Here is a 22,664-nt window from a genome sequence, read left to right as displayed (position 1 = left end):
CTGGGATCCATCCTGGTGATCTATTTGCCCATCCTGGTGATCTACTTCCCCATCCTGGTGATCTACTTGCCCATCCTGGTGATCTACTTGCCCATCCTGGTGATCTACTTGCCCATCCTGGTGATCTACTAGCCCATCCTGGTGATCTACTTGCCCATCCTGGTGATCTACTTGCCCATCCTGGCGATCTACTTGCCCATCCTGGTGATCTACTAGCCCATCCTGGTGATCTACTTGCCCACCCTGGTGATCTACTTGCCCACCCTGGTGATCTACTTGCCCATCCTGGTGATCTACTTGCCCATCCTGGTGACCTACTTGCCCATCCTGGTGACCTACTTGCCCATCCTGGTGACCTACTTGCCCATCCTGGTGACCTACTTGCCTGTAATCTATAATATATGCCATTTAGCAGACGCTTTTATCCAAATACATTCTACGCACGGCTGGTCCCGGGAATCGAACCCGTCTCTGGCGAAGACCATCAACGGTGATCCACTATGGGGATCCGCCCTGGTGATCTAATTATGTTTGTTGCATTAACCTGTCAAATATGTATATAATAACCTGCAAATGACCAACGCTGTCGTCCACTGCAAATGACCAACGCTGTCGCTCACTGCAAATGACCAACGCTGTCTCCCACTGCAAATGTCGCCCACCCACTGCACACACACACACACACACACAGAAACACAAACATACATACACACTGAAACACAAACAAACATACACAAACATACAGACCCACAGCGCTCTGCATCTGTGTGCCACTCTGTTCCTCTGTTTTCCTCATTAAACATTACCAGTCCAGAGGCTGGCATCACCCCCACCCCCCTGCCCACCCATTATGAAGTAAATACAGTGTTGTCACACTGTGGTGGCGTATGTAAAACAGAGGCCCTGGATGGAATTAACATCCCTTATTTCCCTTCCTCTCCCTCCCTGACCATCTTAGCATTCAAATCAAATGGCCCTTGATTTGCATGTTCTTCCTTAATATTGCGTGAGCAGTGTTTGTAGTGAGCAGAGTGTTTGTAGTGAGCAGAGTGTTTGTAGTGAGCGGTGTTTGTAGTGAGCGGTGTTTGTAGTGAGCAGAGTGTTTGTAGTGAGCAGAGTGTTTGTAGTGAGCAGAGTGTTTGTAGTGAGCAGAGTGTTTGTAGTGAGCAGAGTGTTTGTAGTGAGCAGAGTGTTTGTAGTGAGCAGAGTGTTTGTAGTGAGCAGAGTGTTTGTAGTGAGCGGTGTTTGTAGTGAGCGGTGTTTGTAGTGAGCGGTGTTTGTAGTGAGCGGTGTGTTTGTAGTGAGCGGTGTGTTTGTAGTGAGCGGTGTGTTTGTAGTGAGCAGAGTGTTTGTAGTGAGCGGTGTGTTTGTAGTGAGCAGAGTGTTTGTAGTGAGCAGAGTGTTTGTAGTGAGCAGAGTGTTTGTAGTGAGCAGAGTGTTTGTAGTGAGCAGAGTGTTTGTAGTGAGCAGAGTGTTTGTAGTGAGCAGAGTGTTTGTAGTGAGCAGAGTGTTTGTAGTGAGCAGAGTGTTTGTAGTGAGCAGAGTGTTTGTAGTGAGCAGAGTGTTTGTAGTGAGCAGAGTGTTTGTAGTGAGCAGTGTGTTTGTAGTGAGCAGAGTGTTTGTAGTGAGCAGAGTGTTTGTAGTGAGCAGAGTGTTTGTAGTGAGCAGAGTGTTTGTAGTGAGCAGAGTGTTTGTAGTGAGCAGAGTGTTTGTAGTGAGCGGAGTGTTTGTAGTGAGCGGAGTGTTTGTAGTGAGCGGAGTGTTTGTAGTGAGCGGTGTGTTTGTAGTGAGCGGAGTGTTTGTAGTGAGCGGAGTGTTTGTAGTGAGCGGTGTTTGTAGTGAGCAGAGTGTTTGTAGTGAGCAGAGTGTTTGTAGTGAGCAGAGTGTTTGTAGTGAGCAGAGTGTTTGTAGTGAGCAGAGTGTTTGTAGTGAGCAGAGTGTTTGTAGTGAGCAGAGTGTTTGTAGTGAGCAGAGTGTTTGTAGTGAGCGGTGTTTGTAGTGAGCAGAGTGTTTGTAGTCAGCAGAGTGTTTGTAGTGAGCAGAGTGTTTGTAGTGAGCAGAGTGTTTGTAGTGAGCAGAGTGTTTGTAGTGAGCGGTGTGTTTGTAGTGAGCGGTGTGTTTGTAGTGAGCAGTGTGTTTGTAGTGAGCGGAGTGTTTGTAGTGAGCGGTGTGTTTGTAGTGAGCAGAGTGTTTGTAGTGAGCGGTGTGTTTGTAGTGAGCGGAGTGTTTGTAGTGGAGGACATGGAGGTGTTAGTGCTGCTCTACCATGGACATCAAACACTCCTCTGATCTGATAATGACAGGGCAAGGAGAAGAATGGCTCACCATGCTGCCTCTGGCTGTGGGCCAAGGACTCTCTATCTCTCTCACACACACACACACACACACACACACACACACACACACACACACACACACACACACACACACACACACACACACACACACACACGGATACACACACATACACACAGGGCTGACACAATGACTGTAACCGACAGTTATGGAGGGAGATCATCATGGACCCGCTGGTCTTCGATGGTCCCCTCGTCACGTTAACTAGCAGTCATTCTGACTGCACCACTCTAACAGTGTAATTAATATGCTGGTCCTCGACGGTCCCCTCGTCACGCTAACTAGCAGTCATTCTGACTGCACCACTCTAACAGTGTAATTAATATGGTGGTCCTCGACGGTCCCCTCGTCACGCTAACTAGCAGTCATTCTGACTGCACCACTCTAACAGTGTAATTAATATGCTGGTCCTCGACGGTCCCCTCGTCACGCTAACTAGCAGTCATTCTGACTGCACCACTCTAACAGTGTAATTAATATGCTGGTCCTCGACGGTCCCCTCGTCACACTAATCAGCAGTCAGGCACCACTCTAACAGTGTAATTAATATGCTGGTCCTCGACGGTCCCCTCGTCACGCTAACTAGCAGTCATTCTGACTGCACCACTCTAACAGTGTAATTAATATGCTGGTCCTCGACGGTCCCCTCGTCACGCTAACTAGCAGTCATTCTGACTGCACCACTCTAACAGTGTAATTAATATGCTGGTCCTCGACGGTCCCCTCGTCACGCTAACTAGCAGTCATTCTGACTGCACCACTCTAACAGTGTAATTAATATGCTGGTCCTCGACGGTCCCCTCGTCACGCTAACTAGCAGTCATTCTGACTGCACCACTCTAACAGTGTAATTAATATGCTGGTCCTCGACGGTCCCCTCGTCACGCTAACTAGCAGTCATTCTGACTGCACCACTCTAACAGTGTAATTAATATGCTGGTCCTCGACGGTCCCCTCGTCACGCTAATCAGCAGTCATTCTGACTGCACCACTCTAACAGTGTAATTAATATGCTGGTCCTCGACGGTCCCCTCGTCACGCTAACTAGCAGTCATTCTGACTGCACCACTCTAACAGTGTAATTAATATGCTGGTCCTCGACGGTCCCCTCGTCACACTAATCAGCAGTCATTCTGACTGCACCACTCTAACAGTGTAATTAATATGCTGGTCCTCGACGGTCCCCTCGTCACGCTAACTAGCAGTCATTCTGACTGCACCACTCTAACAGTGTAATTAATATGCTGGTCCTCGACAGCCCCCTCGTCACGCTAACTAGCAGTCATTCTGACTGCACCACTCTAACAGTGTAATTAATATGCTGGTCCTCGACGGTCCCCTCGTCACGCTAACTAGCAGTCATTCTGACTGCACCACTCTAACAGTGTAATTAATATGCTGGTCCTCGACGGTCCCCTCGTCACGCTAACTAGCAGTCATTCTGACTGCACCACTCTAACAGTGTAATTAATATGCTGGTCCTCGACAGTCCCCTCGTCACGCTAACTAGCAGTCATTCTGACTGCACCACTCTAACAGTGTAATTAATATGCTGGTCCTCGACGGTCCCCTCGTCACGCTAACTAGCAGTCATTCTGACTGCACCACTCTAACAGTGTAATTAATATGCTGGTCCTCGACAGTCCCCTCGTCACGCTAACTAGCAGTCATTCTGACTGCACCACTCTAACAGTGTAAGTAATATGCTGGTCCTCGACAGTCCCCTCGTCACGCTAACTAGCAGTCATTCTGACTGCACCACTCTAACAGTGTAATTAATATGCTGGTCCTCGACGGTCCCCTCGTCACGCTAACTAGCAGTCATTCTGACTGCACCACTCTAACAGTGTAATTAATATGCTGGTCCTCGACAGTCCCCTCGTCACGCTAACTAGCAGTCATTCTGACTGCACCACTCTAACAGTGTAATTAATATGCTGGTCCTCGACAGTCCCCTCGTCACGCTAACTAGCAGTCATTCTGACTGCACCACTCTAACAGTGTAATTAATACATTTCATATATGCTATGGCAAAAAATAATCATTTGCAGCGTTCAATCAATTGTATTTATGGAGTGCCTTTGTTACGACCATGAAACAGAAAGCGTATGTGTTTCCGGTAACAGCTAAATCCCCCACCCATCAAGATGCCAGGTGAAATGATGAAAACATCAGTAGCCTAAACATCCTCATGCGTGCCAAGTAGCCTTGATAAATAGTGACACTCAGTACAAAAGCAACAATGAAGTTATAATGAACGTAAGTGTCGATATGACAGCGGTCAAAAATAGTCCATTATTGTCAGCTCCTGCTTGTCTGAGTCTTCACCAATGGCTTCAGTTGGATGTAATTTAGCTGTTATCCCTTGTCCTAACAGTTGACTTAGCTGTTATCCCTTGTCCTAACAGTTGACTTAGCTGTTATCCCTTGTCCTAACAGTTGACTTAGCTGTTATCCCTTGTCCTAACAGTTGACTTAGCTGTTATCCCTTGTCCTAACAGTTGACTTAGCTGTTATCCCTTGTCCTAACAGTTGACTTAGCTGTTATCCCTTGTCCTAACAGTTGGATTTCATTTAGCTGTTATCCCTTGTCCAAACAGTTGGATTTCATTTAGCTGTTATCCCTTGTCCTAACAGTTGGATTTCATTTAGCTGTTATCCCTTGTCCTAACAGTTGGATTTCATTTAGCTGTTATCCCTTGTCCTAACAGTTGGATTTCATTTAGCTGTTATCCCTTGTCCTAACAGTTGACTTAGCAGTTATCCCTTGTCCTAACAGTTGGATTTAATTTAGCTGTTATCCCCTGTCCTAACAGTTGGATTTAATTTAGCTGTTATCCCTTGTCCTAACAGTTGACTTAGCTGTTATCCCTTGTCCTAACAGTTGGATTTCATTTAGCTGTTATCCCTTGTCCTAACAGTTGACTTAGCTGTTATCCCTTGTCCTAACAGTTGACTTAGCTGTTATCCCTTGTCCTAACAGTTGACTTAGCTGTTATCCCTTGTCCTAACAGTTGGATTTCATATAGCTGTTATCCCTTGTCCAAACAGTTGGATTTCATTTAGCTGTTATCCCTTGTCCTAACAGTTGGATTTCATTTAGCTGTTATCCCTTGTCCTAACAGTTGACTTAGCAGTTATCCCTTGTCCTAACAGTTGGATTTCATTTAGCTGTTATCCCTTGTCCTAACAGTTGGATTTCATTTAGCTGTTATCCCTTGTCCTAACAGTTGACTTAGCAGTTATCCCTTGTCCTAACAGTTGGATTTCATTTAGCTGTTATCCCTTGTCCTAACAGTTGACTTAGCAGTTATCCCTTGTCCTAACAGTTGGATTTCATTTAGCTGTTATCCCTTGTCCTAACAGTTGACTTAGCAGTTATCCCTTGTCCTAACAGTTGGATTTAATTTAGCTGTTATCCCCTGTCCTAACAGTTGGATTTAATTTAGCTGTTATCCCTTGTCCTAACAGTTGACTTAGCTGTTATCCCTTGTCCTAACAGTTGGATTTCATTTAGCTGTTATCCCTTGTCCTAACAGTTGACTTAGCTGTTATCCCTTGTCCTAACAGTTGACTTAGCTGTTATCCCTTGTCCTAACAGTTGACTTAGCTGTTATCCCTTGTCCTAACAGTTGGATTTCATTTAGCTGTTATCCCTTGTCCAAACAGTTGGATTTCATTTAGCTGTTATCCCTTGTCCTAACAGTTGGATTTCATTTAGCTGTTATCCCTTGTCCTAACAGTTGACTTAGCAGTTATCCCTTGTCCTAACAGTTGGATTTCATTTAGCTGTTATCCCTTGTCCTAACAGTTGGATTTAATTTAGCTGTTATCCCTTGTCCTAACAGTTGGATTTCATTTAGCTGTTATCCCTTGTCCTAACAGTTGGATTTCATTTAGCTGTTATCCCTTGTCCTAACAGTTGACTTAGCTGTTATCCCTTGTCCTAACAGTTGACTTAGCTGTTATCCCTTGTCCTAACAGTTGACTTAGCTGTTATCCCTTGTCCTAACAGTTGGATTTCATTTAGCAGTTAACCCTTGTCCTAACAGTTGGATTTCATTTAGCTGTTATCCCTTGTCCTAACAGTTGGATTTCATTTAGCTGTTATCCCTTGTCCTAACAGTTGACTTAGCTGTTATCCCTTGTCCTAACAGTTGACTTAGCTGTTATCCCTTGTCCTAACAGTTGACTTAGCTGTTATCCCTTGTCCTAACAGTTGACTTAGCTGTTATCCCTTGTCCTAACAGTTGACTTAGCTGTTATCCCTTGTCCTAACAGTTGACTTAGCTGTTATCCCTTGTCCTAACAGTTGACACAATTTTCACTTGTTTGACACATCTTTGACATACCTTTTATTTTATTTTATGCGTATTAGTCTCAGGTTTTCTCTCTGTGCCCTCGTTTTGTCATTCTTCATGGAGTACAACAGCTGTGCAGGTGCCTTATTTTTCACAGGGGGAGGGAGCTCCCGTCTCTGAATTCGTTCATGGTGTAGGCCAGACTTGTTTTCTTTGCAAGCTACGTGTTTGCCAATGACAGTGAAGTGAAGAAATGGTCCATGTCACCACACTCTCCCACACTCTCCCACACTCTCCCACACTCTCCCACCTGCTGCCCCGATGTGGATCATTTTAAATGTTGTCTTTCTTTCCCAGATATTGAAAACGACTAGGACCATTGATTTCCGGTAGCACTGTGACTGTTTCTGTGACATCTAGGAGAGAATGAGGTCATGCTGAGAGGTTGAGGGGGGTTACGGTGGCAGGGGTATTGTGTGTTGTGTGGTTGTAGTTTGTGTGTGACTGGGTTACGTAAATATGGAGAAACTATGTACCAGATGTGAGCGTTTTGCTTTTCTCTGTTTCTGAGAACTCATGTGCTCCACCGCAGCGTAATGAAAATGAGAAGGGCCTTGGTATGAGAGAAAGAGGGGGGTAGAGGAAAAGAGGCAGATGAGGTAGAGAGAGGATTGAAATTGAGAGGGAAAGAGAGAACGGTAGAGAGAGGGAGAACGGTAGAGAGAGGGAGAACGGTAGAGAGAGGGAGAACGGTAGAGAGAGGGAGAACGGTAGAGAGAGGGAGAACGGTAGAGAGAGGGAGAACGGTAGAGAGAGGGAGAACGGTAGAGAGAGGGAGAGAGGGAGGGAAACAGAGGGAACGAGGGAAACAGCGGGAACGAGGGAAACAGAGGAGTGAGGGGAAGAGAGAGGGAACGAGAGAGATGAACGAGGGAAACAGCGGAGTGAGGGGAAGAGAGAGGGAACGAGAGAGAGGAACGAGGGAAACAGCGGAGTGAGGGGAAGAGAGAGGGAACAAGCGCGAGGTCTGCATCATATTAACGTGTGTGTGTGTGTGTGTGTGTGTGTGTGTGTGTGTGTGTGTGTGTGTGTGTGTGTGTGTGTGTGTGTGTGTGTGTGTGTGTGTGTGTGTGTGTGTGTGTGTGTGTGTGTGTGTGTGTGTGTGTGTGTGTGCAGCGCTTTAAGAAGCAGCAGAGTTTGTGTACATTGACTGTACAAAATCCTAATATTGAGTTGCACCCCCTTTTCCCCTCAGAACAGCCTCAATTCGTCTGGGAATGGACTCTCCAAGGTGTTGAAAGCGTTCCACAGGGATACTGGCCCATGTTGACTCCAATGCTTCCCACAGTTGTGTCAAGTTGGCTGGATGTCCTTTGAGTGATGGACCATTCATGATACACACGGGAAACTGCAGCATTGCAGTTCTTGACACAAACCGGTGCGCCTGGCACCTACTACCATGCCCCGTTCAAAGGCACTTACATTTTGTTGTCTTGCTCATTCACCCTCTGAATGGTGCTCATACACAATCCATGTCTCAATTGTCTCGAGGCTTAAAAATCCTTTAACCTGGGCAGTTATTTGATTATTCAAATATCCGAAAGGACGTTAGTATTCGATTACTGGCTAGAATATAGATTTTTGAGCAAAACAAATATAGGCCTATTTTGATTAAAAAGCTTTGTCTAAAATTGTATTTAATTATCTATGTGACAAGGTTAGACCATGACATTTTAAATAAAACATCCGTTTTTAAAACAGTTTTTATTAGTGTACCTCATAAGAAAGACTTACCGGTAGCTTGTTATTGTCAGTTGATCCAAGCAGCAGTACTGTCAGAGGCTCCATGTGACGTGGGACATTTCTTTTTCTCCCCAATTTCGAACTTGTTTCATTGCTGCAACTCCCCAACGGGCTCGGGTCATGCGTCCTCTGAAACATGACCCGCCAAACTGCGCTTCTTAACACCCACCCGCTTAACCCGGAAGCCAGCTACACAAATGTGTCGGAGGAAACACCGTTCACATGACGACCGAGGTCAGCCTGCAGGCGCCCGGCCCGCCACAAGGAAATGTTACAGCAAGATGAGCCAGGTAAAGCCCCCCCCGGTCAAACCCTCCCCTAACCCGGACAACGCTGGGCCAATTGTGCCTATGGGACTCTCAATCACAGCCGGTTGCGATACAGCCCGGGATCAAACCCGGGTCTTTAGTGACGCCTCTAGCACTGTGATGCTAGCTGGATAACTAACTTAGCTGGCTAGTGTAGCTAGCTAGCTGGCTAACTAACTTAGCTGGCTAGTGTAGCTAGCTAGCTGGATAACTAACTTAGCTGGCTAGTGTAGCTAGCTAGCTTCTTTTATAGATGTGACGCAGTCAAGACAGACATTACCAGATGAGATGATAGATAACCTATCACATCAACAAGTTTGTCTAACTTGAGTGAGTCGGTTTGTCTACTTTCTCTCTCTTATCCTCTGTGTCGGAAACACCGGCCCCTGCTCCTCTCACGCCCCTGCCTCACCGCCTGTGTCGGAAACACCGGCCCTGCTCCTCTCACGCCCCCTGCCTCACCGCCTGTGTCGGAAACACCGGCCCTGCTCCTCTCACGCCCCCTGCCTCACCGCCTGTGTCGGAAACACCGGCCCTGCTCCTCTCACGCCCCCTGCCTCACGACCTGTGCTGAAACACCGGACCCTGCTCTTCTCACGCCCCTGCCTCACCGCCTGTGTCGGAAACACCGGCCCTGCTCCTCTCACGCCCCTGCCTCACCGCCTGTGTCGGAAACACCGGCCCTGCTCCTCTCACGCCCCTGCCTCAAGGCCTGTGTCGGAAACACCGGCCCTGCTCCTCTCACGCCCCTGCCTCACCGCCTGTGTCGGAAACACCGGCCCTGCTCCTCTCACGCCCCTGCCTCACCGCCTGTGTCGGAAACACCGGCCCTGCTCCTCTCACGCCCGTGTCGGAAACACCGGACCCTGCTCCTCTCACGCCCGTGTCGGAAACACCGGACCCTGCTCCTCTCACGCCCCTGCCTCACGGCCTGTGTCGGAAACACCGGACCCTGCTCCTCTCACGCCCGTGTCGGAAACACCGGCCCTGCTCCTCTCACGCCCGTGTCGGAAACACCGGCCCTGCTCCTCTCACGCCCCTGCCTCACCGCCTGTGTCGGAAACACCGGCCCTGCTCCTCTCACGCCCGTGTCGGAAACACCGGCCCTGCTCCTCTCACGCCCCCTGCCTCACGACCTGTGCTGAAACACCGGACCCTGCTCCTCTCACGCCCGTGTCGGAAACACCGGACCCTGCTCCTCTCACGCCCGTGTCGGAAACACCGGACCCTGCTCCTCTCACGCCCCCTGCCTCACGACCTGTGCTGAAACACCGGCCCTGCTCCTCTCACGCCCCTGCCTCACCGCCTGTGTCGGAAACACCGGACCCTGCTCCTCTCACGCCCGTGTCGGAAACACCGGCCCTGCTCCTCTCACGCCCCTGCCTCAAGGCCTGTGCTGAAACAACATGCAGAGTGCACCGCCTCATCTGAGTCACACGAGCAAGTTGCCATTGAAGTTGAATTTTGTTTATTTTTTCCTCTTTAAAACACATGTATTTCGACTATCCTCATATCTCCCCAAAAAATCATTATTTTTCAGATAGTGAAATCATTTCAAGTTCCCCTCCCCAGTATGTGTGTATTTTTCTTTTCTTTAACCTTTATTTAACTAGGTACGTCAGTTAAGAACAAATTCTTATTTTACAATGATGGCCTACCCCGGCCAAACCCTTCCCTAACCCGGATGACGCTGTGCCAATTGTGCGTCGTCCTATAGGACACCCGATCATGTGTGTGTTATCTGACGTTGTGTTGTGTGTGTGTGTGGTGTGTGTGTGTTGTGTGTGTGTGTGTGTGTGTGTAGCACTTTAAGAAGCAGCGGAGGTTGATTCCAGAGAGGACCGTGTGGAAGTACTTTGTCCAGCTGTGCAGTGCGCTGGAACACATGCACTCTCGACGGGTCATGCACAGAGGTACAACACACACACACTTACACACACACTTACACACACACACACACTTATACACACACACTTATACACACACTTATACACACACTTATACACACACACACACACACACACACACACACACACACACACACACACACACACACACACACACACACACACACACACACACACACACACACACACACACACACACACACACACACACAGGCTTTTGAACTGTGTGCCCTGTCCTCTCTACAGATATCAAGCCAGCTAATGTGTTCATAACTGCCACAGGAGTGGTGAAGCTGGGAGATCTGGGACTGGGAAGATTCTTCAGTTCCAAAACCACTGCTGCCCATTCTCTAGGTAACACTCACACAAACACAACGTGTGGGGATGTGTTTGATTAGCTGGTGTAGCCCAGAACCATGTGTGTTATAAAGCTGGGGGTTGAGGCCTTCTAAAGGCAACTTTGGGGCCGTTGACTCTTCATTGGCCAGTTAGTCTCTTCCTGTTGCCTTGACCCCTGACCTGTTGTCTGGGCGGAACATGTCTGGAACACGCCTCGCCACCGCTGCCTGACACACGGCTCTGACTGCTGTAAAAAAAACGGTGGCCGACACTGTGGTTGTGTTGTGGTGGGGATTGTTTTAAAAATGCTCAATTTACATATTCTCATGTTCTCCAAAACCTGCACAAGACAGGATGCTTTCAAATAAACAGTAATGAAAATGATTTTTTAAACTTAATTGTAAACAATGGGATTGAGAGAGCGCCTCACACTGACTGTGTTAATCTTACATTTGAAAAACAGAAAGCCAGTATTAGGCAATGTAAACAGTATGATGACTAGATATGGGCAGGAGCCTTAAAATTGGGACCACAGCGCCCCCTTAAGGTCTTCTGTGAGTAGGCTGCTCCTTCAGCCCCATGGCCAGGGTGAGTGAGGAGAGAGTGAATGAGAGAGAATGGAGGAGAATGGAGGGGAGAGGAGAATGGAGGGGAGAGGAGAATGGAGGGGAGGAGAATAGAGGGTGAGGAAAGTTTCTCCATAAAGGGTTATTTTCCCTCACGGGCATGGAGACCCAGGATCATCCATTCCCAAAAGCCTCTTTGGCTTTCATTCTCCTCTTTCTCTCCGTACCCCTCTCCCTCTCTCCTGCTGTGTCCTCCTCTCCGTACCCCTCTCTCTCTCCTGCTGGGTATTTCTTCATACCCCCCCCCTCTCTCCTGCTGTCTTTCTCTCCATACCCCCCTCTCTCTCTCCTGCTGTCTTTCTCTCCATACCCCCCTCTCTCTCTCCTGCTGTCTTTCTCTCCGTACCCCTCTCTCTCTCTCCTGCTGTCTTTCTCTCCATACCCCCCTCTCTCTCTCCTGCTGTCCTCCTCTCATACCCCCCTCTCTCTCTCCTGCTGTCTTTCTCTCCATACCCCCCTCTCTCTCTCCTGCTGTCTTTCTCTCCATACCCCCCTCTCTCTCTCCTGCTGTCTTTCTCTCCATACCCCCCTCTCTCTCTCCTGCTGTCTTTCTCTCCATACCCCCCTCTCTCTCTCCTGCTGTCTTTCTCTCCATACCCCCCTCTCTCTCTCCTGCTGTCTTTCTCTCCATACCCACCTCTCTTTTTTCTCTTCCCATCTTCCTCTCTCTAGCTGCCTCACTGTCTATCCAACTGTCTTTCTCAAACTTTCTCTCCTTTGCTCTCTCGCTCCCTCCATTTTCTCCTCCTCATGTATTTCTCTCACCCTCCCTCCTTTTCTTCTTTCTCTTTCTCTCCTCTATACGACTTATTTTCCCGCCCTCTTTCTCCCTCTCCCCCTTTCTCTCCCCCTTCATCTCTCATTCCCCCTCTCCTTCCCTCCCTCCCTCCTTCTGTCCTTCTCTCCCCATGTCTCTCTCTGCATGAGGGGCGGTGAAATGTGTGTGCCTGTGTGTTTGTGTCTGAAAGTTTGGGGCTTTAATGAGTCCTAGTAGAGGAGAGAGGTGCTGGCTAGAGACCAGTAGAGGAGGGAGGTGCTGGCTAGAGACCAGTAGAGGAGGGAGGTGCTGGCTAGAGACCAGTAGAGGAGGGAGGTGCTGGCTAGAGACCAGTAGAGGAGGGAGGTGCTGGCTAGAGACCAGTAGAGGAGGGAGGTGCTGGCTAGAGACCAGTAGAGGAGGGAGGTGCTGGCTAGAGACCAGTAGAGGAGGGAGGTGCTGGCTAGAGACCAGTAGAGGAGGGAGGTGCTGGCTAGAGACCAGTAGAGGAGGGAGGTGCTGGCTAGAGACCAGTAGAGGAGGGAGGTGCTGGCTAGAGACCAGTAGAGGAGGGAGGTGCTGGCTAGAGACCAGTAGAGGAGGGAGGTGCTGGCTAGAGACCAGTAGAGGAGGGAGGTGCTGGCTAGAGACCAGTAGAGGAGGGAGGTGCTGGCTAGAGACCAGTAGAGGAGGGAGGTGCTGGCTAGAGACCAGTAGAGGAGGGAGGTGCTGGCTAGAGACCAGTAGAGGAGGGAGGTGCTGGCTAGAGACCAGTAGGGGAGGGAGGTGCTGGCTAGAGACCAGTAGGGGAGGGAGGTGCTGGCTAGAGACCAGTAGAGGAGGGAGGTGCTGGCTAGTTGGTGGTCCAGGCTCATAGCCCAGTAGAGGAACCGGATGATTCCATCCATACATGTTTACCATGACCATTTGATCTTCTCTTCCCCTAGAATGCAGCTCAGTTGTCTTAACCAACTGTAATAATGGAAATCAATCCCAACATGACTTCTAGTTCATCCGCGTGAATACAGTTGTGTGTTTTAATTGTAAATGAATGAATGCAGGCAGACAGACAGACAGACAGACAGACAGACAGACAGACAGACAGACAGACAGACAGACAGACAGACAGACAGACAGGCAGGCAGGCAGGCAGGCGCTGTTGCTTTGTTCCTCTATACATCTATGAGCATAAGAGAGGCTGATGCTCTTTAATCAGCTTGTAATGGATGTTAAAGGAACACCGTTCAAACTGCACCAGGAGACCTCCATAGCAACACACACACACACACACACACACACACACATACACACACACACACACACACACACACATACACACACACACACACACACACACACACACACACACAGACACACACAGACACAGACACACACACACACACACACACACACACACACACACACACACACAAACGCATATGCACACAGAAACGCATATACACACGCGCACACACGCGCACACACACACACACACACACACACACACACACACACACACACACACACACACACACACACACACACACACACACACACACCACCGAGCCTGATAACCAATTAAAACTGGGCTCTCGCAAGCCAGCTCTCTTCCTCTCTCTCTGACCCCGCCACTCTCTCTCTCTCTCTCTCTGACCCCGCCTCTCTCTCCCTCTCTCTCTGACCCCGCCTCTCTCTCCCTCTCTCTCTGACCCCGCCTCTCTCTCCCTCTCTCTCTGACCCCGCCTCTCTCTCCCTCTCTCTCTGACCCCGCCTCTCTCTCCCTCTCTCTCTGACCCTGCCTCTCTCTCCCTCTCTCTCTGACCCTGCCTCTCTCTCCCTCTCTCTCTGACCCCGCCTCTCTCTCCCTCTCTCTCTGACCCCGCCTCTCTCTCCCTCTCTCTCTGACCCCGCCTCTCTCTCCCTCTCTCTCTGACCCCGCCTCTCTCTCCCTCTCTCTCCGACCCTGCCTCTCTCTCCCTCTCTCTCCGACCCTGCCTCTCTCTCCCTCTCTCTCTGACCCCGCCTCTCTCTCTAGTTGATGGTGGAAGTGAAGGATTATTTTTAGAATTGGAGGGCACACTTTATTATGCAGACCTGACATTTAGAGATGAAGAAATGTTTTCACATCCCAATTAAAAAACATCCCCCAATAAAAAGTGCACTTTTATTTCTGCACAGATACATATGCTGTAAACTCTTATAATATTCCACGTCATGGGTTTATTCAAACTAATTCATATCTAGTTTGTATTATTATTTATACATGTTCACAGCTAAAAGCTGAATCACAGTTGATAAAAAAAAAGAAGAAGAATATAAAAGTTAAAAAAGAAGACAAAAATATGAAGAGTGAAGTTTAGTCGCCAGCTTCGGATGGTGCCTGCTCTGGGTGAAGGTCTCACCTGCTCTCTGCTCTGGGTGAAGTCCTCACCTGCTCTCTGCTCTGGGTAAAGGTCGCACCTGCTCTCTGCTCTGGGTGAAGTACTCACCTGCTCTCTGCTCTGGGTAAAGGTCGCACCTGCTCTCTGCTCTGGGTGAAGGTCTCACCTGCTCTCTGCTCTGGGTGAAGTCCTCACCTGCTCTCTGCTCTGGGTAAAGGTCTCACCTGCTCTGGGCGAAGTCCTCACCTGCTCTCTGCTCTGGGTAAAGGTCTCACCTGCTCTGGGCGAAGTCCTCACCTGCTCTCTGCTCTGGGCGAAGTTCTCACCTGCTCTGGGTGAAGGTCTCACCTATTCTGGGCGAAGGTCTCACCTGCTCTGGGTGAAGGTCTCACCTGCTCTGGGCGAAGTCCTCACCTACTCTCTGCTCTGGGCGAAGTCCTCACCTGCTCTCTGCTCTGGGTGAAGTCCTCACCTGCTCTCTGCTCTGGGTGAAGTCCTCACCTGCTCTCTGCTCTGGGCGAAGTTCTCACCTGCTCTGGGCCAAGTCCTCACCTGCTCTCTGCTCTGGGTGAAGGTCTCACCTGCTCTGGGTGAAGTCCTCACCTGCTCTCTGCTCTGGGCGAAGTTCTCACCTGCTCTGGGCGAAGTCCTCACCTGCTCTCTGCTCTGGACGAAGTCCTCACCTGCTCTCTGCTCTGGGTGAAGGTCTCACCTGCTCTGGGCGAAATCCTCACCTGCTCTCTGCTCTGGGTAAAGGTCTCACCTGCTCTGCTCTGGGTGAAGGTCTCACCTGCTCTGGGTGAAGGTCTCACCTGCTCTGGGCGAAGTCCTCACCTGCTCTCTGCTCTGGGTAAAGGTCGCACCTGCTCTCTGCTCTGGGCGAAGTCCTCACCTGCTCTCTGCTCTGGGTGAAGGGATCACCTGCTCTGGGCGAAGTCCTCACCTGCTCTCTGCTCTGGGTAAAGGTCGTACCTGCTCTCTGTTCGGGGTGAAATTCTCACCTGCTCTGGGCGAAGTCCTCACCTGCTCTCTGCTCTGGGTGAAGGTCTCACCTATTCTGGGTGAAGGTCTCACCTATTCTGGGTGAAGGTCTCACCTGCTCTGGGTGAAGGTCTCACCTATTCTGGGTGAAGGTCTCGCCTGCTCTGGGTGAAGGTCTCGCCTGCTCTGGGTGAAGGTCTCACCTGCTCTGGGTGAAGGTCTCACTTGCTCTGGGTGAAGGTCTCACCTGCTCTGGGCGAAGGTCTCACCTGCTCTGGGCGATGGTCCTCACCTGCTCTCTAGTCTGGGCGAAGTCCTCACCTGATCTCTGCTCTGGGCGAAGGTCTCACCTGCTCTGGGCGATGGTCCTCACCTGCTCTCTAGTCTGGGCGAAGTCCTCACCTGCTCTCTGCTCTGGGCGAAGTCCTCACCTGTTCTCTGCTCTGGGTGAAGGTCTCACCTGCTCTGGGCGAAGTCCTCACCTGCTCTCTGCTCTGGGTAAGGGTCTCACCTGCTCTCTGCTCTGGGTGAAGGTCTCACCTGCTCTGGGCGAAGTCCTCACCTGCTCTCTGCTCTGGGTAAAGGTCGTACCTGCTCTCTGCTCTGGGTAAAGGTCGTACCTGCTCTCTGCTCTGGGTGAATGTCTCACCTGCTCTGGGCGAAGTCCTCACCTGCTCTCTGCTCTGGGTGAAGTCCTCACCTGCTCTCTGCTCTGGGCGAAATTCTCACCTGCTCTGGGTGAAGTCCTCACCTGCTCTCTGCTCTGGGTGAAGGTCTCACCTATTCTGGGTGAAGGTCTCACCTGCTCTGGGTGAAGGTCTCACCTGCTCTGGGTGAAGGTCTCACCTGCTCTGGGTGAAGGTCTCACCTGCTCTGGGTGAAGGTCTCACCTGCTCTGGGTGAAGGTCTCACCTGCTCTGCTCTGGGTGAAGGTCTCACCTGCTCTCTGCTCTGGGCGAAGGTCTCACCTGCTCTGGGCGAAGGTCTCACCTGCTCTGGGCGAAGGTCTCACCTGCTCTCTGCTCTGGGCGAAGGTCTCACCTGGCAGCCGAGTGGGATGGCTGTTCTCCAGACCTCTCTAGCCATTGGATGCCTACTCCACTAGTGATGTGTAGGACCCACTTGGTTGTTGCTTCTTCTGCTGCCGATATAGCACTAAAAGCGACTAGACTGACCACACGTCAGTCTAGTGTCCCCCTTACTACGAGGGTGCCCTCTCCCATCACCACACGTCAGTCCAGTGTCCCCCTTACTACGAGCGTGCCCTCTCCCATCACCACACGTCAGTCCAGTGTCCCCTTTACTATGAGGGTGCCCTCTCCTATCACCACACGTCAGTCCAGTGTCCCCCTTACTACGAGCGTGCCCTCTCCCATCACCACACGTCAGTCCAGTGTCCCCTTTACTATGAGGGTGCCCTCTCCTATCACCACACGTCAGTCCAGTGTCCCCCTTACTACGAGGGTGCCCTCTCCTATCACCACACGTCAGTCCAGTGTATAAAGTCCCCCTTACTACGAGGGTGCTCTCTCCCATCACCACACGTCAGTCCAGTGTATAAAGTCCCCCTTAATACGCCCTCTCCCATCACCACACGTCAGTCCAGTGTCCCCCTTACTACGAGGGTGCCCTCTCCCATCACCACACGTCAGTCCAGTGTCCCCCTTACTACGAGGGTGCCCTCTCCTATCACCACACGTCAGTCCAGTGTCCCCCTTACTACGAGGGTGCCCTCTCCCATCACCACACGTCAGTCCAGTGTCCCCCTTACTACGAGGGTGCCCTCTCCTATCACCACACGTCAGTCCAGTGTCCCCCTTACTACGAGGGTGCCCTCTCCCATCACCACACGTCAGTCCAGTGTCCCCCTTACTACGAGGGTGCCCTCTCCCATCACCACACGTCAGTCCAGTGTCCCCCTTACTACGAGGGTGCCCTCTCCTATCACCACACGTCAGTCCAGTGTCCCCCTTACTACGAGGGTGCCCTCTCCCATCACCACACGTCAGTCCAGTGTCCCCCTTACTACGAGGGTGCCCTCTCCCATCACCACACGTCAGTCCAGTGTCCCCCTTACTACGAGGGTGCCCTCTCCCATCACCACACGTCAGTCCAGTGTCCCCCTTACTACGAGGGTGCCCTCTCCTATCACCACACGTCAGTCCAGTGTCCCGCTTACTACGAGGGTGCCCTCTCCCATCACCACACGTCAGTCCCCTTACTACGAGGGTGCCCTCTCCTATCACCACACGTCAGTCCAGTGTCCCGCTTACTACGAGGGTGCCCTCTCCCATCACCACACGTCAGTCCAGTGTCCCCCTTACTACGAGCGTGCCCTCTCCCATCACCACACGTCAGTCCAGTGTCCCCCTTACTACGAGCGTGCCCTCTCCTATCACCACACGTCAGTCCAGTGTCCCCCTTACTACGAGCGTGCCCTCTCCCATCACCACACGTCAGTCCAGTGTCCCCCTTACTACGAGCGTGCCCTCTCCTATCACCACACTTCAGGCTTCTCACTTTGAGCGGGTGAAACTAAAAGCCTTGCTGAATGCATCTTTTGAATGCAAACTGTAGACAGTTCGCAATAGCTAACTACCTTAGCAAACCAAACAAATCGACCAGGCATAATTTCTGACATTCCATTGGTCAAGCCAACTATTCAAATTCGATCAAAATTCAATGAGTTATTAAACACACCAATAAAAAAAAAAAAGACATGTATTAACTAAATATGTACAATATTTACAGGTCTCAGACTATGCTACCATCATGCCATTTGATATATCAGGATCCCCATTAGCCAATGGCGACAGCTCGTGTTACTGGGCCAGCCAGCGTGGTATTGTACTGTCTGACTGTGGGGTCTGGAGCGGGCCAGCCAGCGTGGTATTGTACTGTCTGACTGTGGGGTCTGGAGCGGGCCAGCCAGCATGGTATTGTACTGTCTGACTGTGGGGTCTGGAGCGGGCCAGCCAGCGTGGTATTGTACTGTCTGACTGTGGGGTCTGGAGCGGGCCAGCCAGCGTGGTATTGTACTGTCTGACTGTGGGGTCTGGAGCGGGCCAGCCAGCGTGGTATTGTACTGTCTGACTGTGGGGTCTGGAGCGGGCCAGCCAGCGTGGTATTGTACTGTCTGACTGTGGGGTCTGTAGCGGGCCAGCCAGTGTGTGATTGTACTGTCTGACTGTGGGATCTGTAGCGGGCCAGCCAGCGTGGTATTGTACTGTCTGACTGTTGGGTCTGTAGCGGGCCAGCCAGCGTGGTATTGTACTGTCTGACTGTGGGGTCTGGAGCGGGCCAGCCAGCGTGGTATTGTACTGTCTGACTGTGGGGTCTGGAGCGGGCCAGCCAGCGTGGTATTGTACTGTCTGACTGTGGGGTCTGGAGCGGGCCAGCCAGCGTGGTATTGTACTGTCTGACTGTGGGGTCTGGAGCGGGCCAGCCAGCGTGGTATTGTACTGTCTGACTGTGGGTTCTGGAGCGGGCCAGCCAGCGTGGTATTGTACTGTCTGACTGTGGGGTCTGGAGCGGGCCAGCCGGCGTGGTATTGTACTGTCTGACTGTGGGGTCTGTAGCGGGCCAGCCGGCGTGGTATTGTACTGTCTGACTGTGGGGTCTGTAGCGGGCCAGCCAGCGTGGTATTGTACTGTCTGACTGTTGGGTCTGTAGCGGGCCAGCCGGCATGGTATTGTACTGTCTGACTGTGGGGTCTGGAGCGGGCCAGCCAGCGTGGTATTGTACTGTCTGACTGTGGGGTCTGGAGCGGGCCAGCCAGCGTGGTATTGTACTGTCTGACTGTGGGGTCTGTAGCGGGCCAGCCAGCGTGTTATTGTACTGTCTGACTGTGGGGTCTGGAGCGGGCCAGCCAGCGTGGTATTGTACTGTCTGACTGTGGGGTCTGTAGCGGGCCAGCCAGCTTGGTATTATACTGTCTGACTGTGGGGTCTGTAGCGGGCCAGCCAGCTTGGTATTATACTGTCTGACTGTGGGGTCTGTAGCGGGCCAGCCGGCATGGTATTGTACTGTCTGACTGTGAGGTCTGGAGCGGGCCAGCCGGCGTGGTATTGTACTGTCTGACTGTGGGGTCTGTAGCGGGCCAGCCAGCGTGGTATTGTACTGTCTGACTGTGGGGTCTGGAGCGGGCCAGCCAGCGTGGTATTGTACTGTCTGACTGTGGGGTCTGGAGCGGGCCAGCCAGCGTGGTATTGTACTGTCTGACTGTGGGGTCTGGAGCGGGCCAGCCAGCGTGGTATTGTACTGTCTGACTGTGGGGTCTGTAGTGGGCCAGCCAGCGTGGTATTGTACTGTCTGACTGTGGGGTCTGTAGCGGGCCAGCCAGCGTGGTATTGTACTGTCTGACTGTTGGGTCTGTAGCGGGCCAGCCAGCGTGGTATTGTACTGTCTGACTGTGGGGTCTGGAGTGGGCCAGCCAGCGTGGTATTGTACTGTCTGACTGTGGGGTCTGTAGCGGGCCAGCCAGCGTGGTATTGTACTGTCTGACTGTGGGGTCTGGAGCGGGCCAGCCAGCGTGGTATTGTACTGTCTGACTGTGGGGTCTGGAGCGGGCCAGCCAGCGTGGTATTGTACTGTCTGACTGTGGGGTCTGGAGCGGGCCAGCCAGCGTGGTATTGTACTGTCTGACTGTGGGGTCTGGAGCGGGCCAGCCAGCGTGGTATTGTACTGTCTGACTGTGGGGTCTGGAGCGGGCCAGCCAGCGTGGTATTGTACTGTCTGACTGTGGGGTCTGGAGCGGGCCAGCCAGCGTGGTATTGTACTGTCTGACTGTGGGGTCTGGAGCGGGCCAGCCAGCGTGGTATTGTACTGTCTGACTGTGGGGTCTGTAGCGGGCCAGCCAGCTTGGTATTATACTGTCTGACTGTGGGGTCTGTAGCGGGCCAGCCGGCATGGTATTGTACTGTCTGACTGTGAGGTCTGTAGCGGGCCAGCCGGCATGGTATTGTACTGTCTGACTGTGAGGTCTGGAGCGGGCCAGCCAGCGTGGTATTGTACTGTCTGACTGTGGGGTCTGTAGCGGGCCAGCCGGCATGGTATTGTACTGTCTGACTGTGAGGTCTGGAGCGGGCCAGCCAGCGTGGTATTGTACTGTCTGACTGTGGGGTCTGGAGCGGGCCAGCCAGCGTGGTATTGTACTGTCTGACTGTGGGGTCTGGAGCGGGCCAGCCAGCGTGGTATTGTACTGTCTGACTGTGGGGTCTGGAGCGGGCCAGCCAGCGTGGTATTGTACTGTCTGACTGTGGGGTCTGTAGCGGGCCAGCCAGCGTGGTATTGTACTGTCTGACTGTGGGGTCTGTAGCGGGCCAGCCAGCGTGGTATTGTACTGTCTGACTGTTGGGTCTGTAGCGGGCCAGCCAGCGTGGTATTGTACTGTCTGACTGTGGGGTCTGGAGCGGGCCAGCCAGCGTGGTATTGTACTGTCTGACTGTGGGGTCTGTAGCGGGCCAGCCAGCGTGGTATTGTACTGTCTGACTGTGGGGTCTGGAGCGGGCCAGCCAGCGTGGTATTGTACTGTCTGACTGTGGGAGTTGTGATGTAGTGGATGAGGGATGGTAATGAGGGCTGAACTGGAGTTGTGATGTAGTGGATGAGGGATGGTAATGAGGGCTGAACAGGAGGTGTGATGTAGTGGATGAGGGATGGTAATGAGGGCTGAACAGGAGTTGTGATGTAGTGGATGAGGGATGGTAATGAGAGCTGAACTGGAGTTGTGATGTAGTGGATGAGGGATGGTAATGAGGGCTGAACTGGAGTTGTGATGTAGTGGATGAGGGATGGTAATGAGGGCTGAACTGGAGTTGTGATGTAGTGGATGAGGGATGGTAATGAGGGCTGAACTGGAGTTGTGATGTAGTGGATGAGGGATGGTAATGAGAGCTGAACTGGAGTTGTGATGTAGTGGATGAGGGATGGTAATGAGAGCTGAACGGGAGTTGTGATGTAGTGGATGAGGGATGGTAATGAGAGCTGAACTGGAGTTGTGATGTAGTGGATGAGGGATGGTAATGAGAGCTGAACTGGAGTTGTGATGTAGTGGATGAGGGATGGTAATGAGGGCTGAACTGGAGTTGTGATGTAGTGGACTTGTAGTTTGTGTGTGATGTCTGTCTCTCTGAGGTTGTGTGTGTTGGGACATATGTGGTGTGCTGGAACAGCTAGGTTAGTGGTGGAACAGGGTAATGGTTGTCTCTCTCGCTCTGTTCTCTCTGTTATTTCTCTGTCTCTCTCTGTCTCTTACTTTCTCTCAATTCAATTTCAATTTAAGGGCTTTATATGTATGGGAAGTATATGTTAACATTGACAAATCAAGTGAAGTAGATAATAAACTAAAGTGAAATAAACAATAAAAATGGTCACTAAACATTACACTTACAAAAGTTCTGCAAGAATAAAGACATTTCAAACATCATATTGTGTGTGACCTGTGTCTCTCCCTGTGTGTCTCTCTCTCTCCCTGTGTGTCTCTCTCTCTCCCTGTGTGTCTCTCTCTCTCCCTGTGTGTCTCTCTCTCTCTCCCTGTGTCTCTATCTCTCTCCCTGTGTCTCTCTCTCTCTCCCTGTGTCTCTCTCTCTCTCCCTGTGTCTCTCTCTCTCTCCCTGTGCCTCTCTCTCTCTCTCTCTCTCTCTGTGTCTCTCTCTCTCTCTCTGTGTCTCTCTCTCTCTCCCTGTGTCTCTCTCTCTCTCCCTGTGTCTCTCTCTCTCTCCCTGTGTCTCTCTCTCTCTCCCTGTGTTTCTGTCTGTTCCAGTGGGCACCCCCTACTACATGTCTCCAGAGAGAATACATGAAAACGGATACAACTTCAAATCTGACATCTGGTCGCTAGGCTGCCTGCTCTACGAGGTAACGTATATGATACACATTTACTGTACACAGACAGACAGATTTGTG

The 22,664-nt window shown here is 51.3% G+C and overlaps 1 protein-coding gene across 5 annotated transcripts in view; it reads left to right on the top strand.

Annotated features, from left to right (window-relative positions):
- nek7 (NIMA-related kinase 7) overlaps nucleotides 1-22,664 on the top strand; it is a 150,761-nt gene that overhangs the window by 90,816 nt on the left and 37,281 nt on the right. For all 5 annotated transcript variants that reach the window (XR_011668367.1, XR_011668366.1, XM_071346384.1 and 2 more), the window contains 3 exons: nucleotides 10,572-10,680; nucleotides 10,921-11,028; nucleotides 22,522-22,616. Coding sequence is in view for 3 of the 5 variants with exons in the window: in XM_071346384.1 (XP_071202485.1) it covers nucleotides 10,572-10,680; nucleotides 10,921-11,028; nucleotides 22,522-22,616 (312 nt within the window). In the remaining 2 variants the exon portion in view is untranslated. The remainder of the gene's footprint in view (nucleotides 1-10,571; nucleotides 10,681-10,920; nucleotides 11,029-22,521; nucleotides 22,617-22,664) is intronic.

This window comes from Salvelinus alpinus, chromosome 16, assembly GCF_045679555.1.
Source record: "Salvelinus alpinus chromosome 16, SLU_Salpinus.1, whole genome shotgun sequence".
Taxonomy (NCBI): Eukaryota; Metazoa; Chordata; class Actinopteri; order Salmoniformes; family Salmonidae; genus Salvelinus; species Salvelinus alpinus.
Note: the sequence above shows the minus strand (reverse complement) of the source record. Positions and strands in the feature narration are given on the sequence as shown.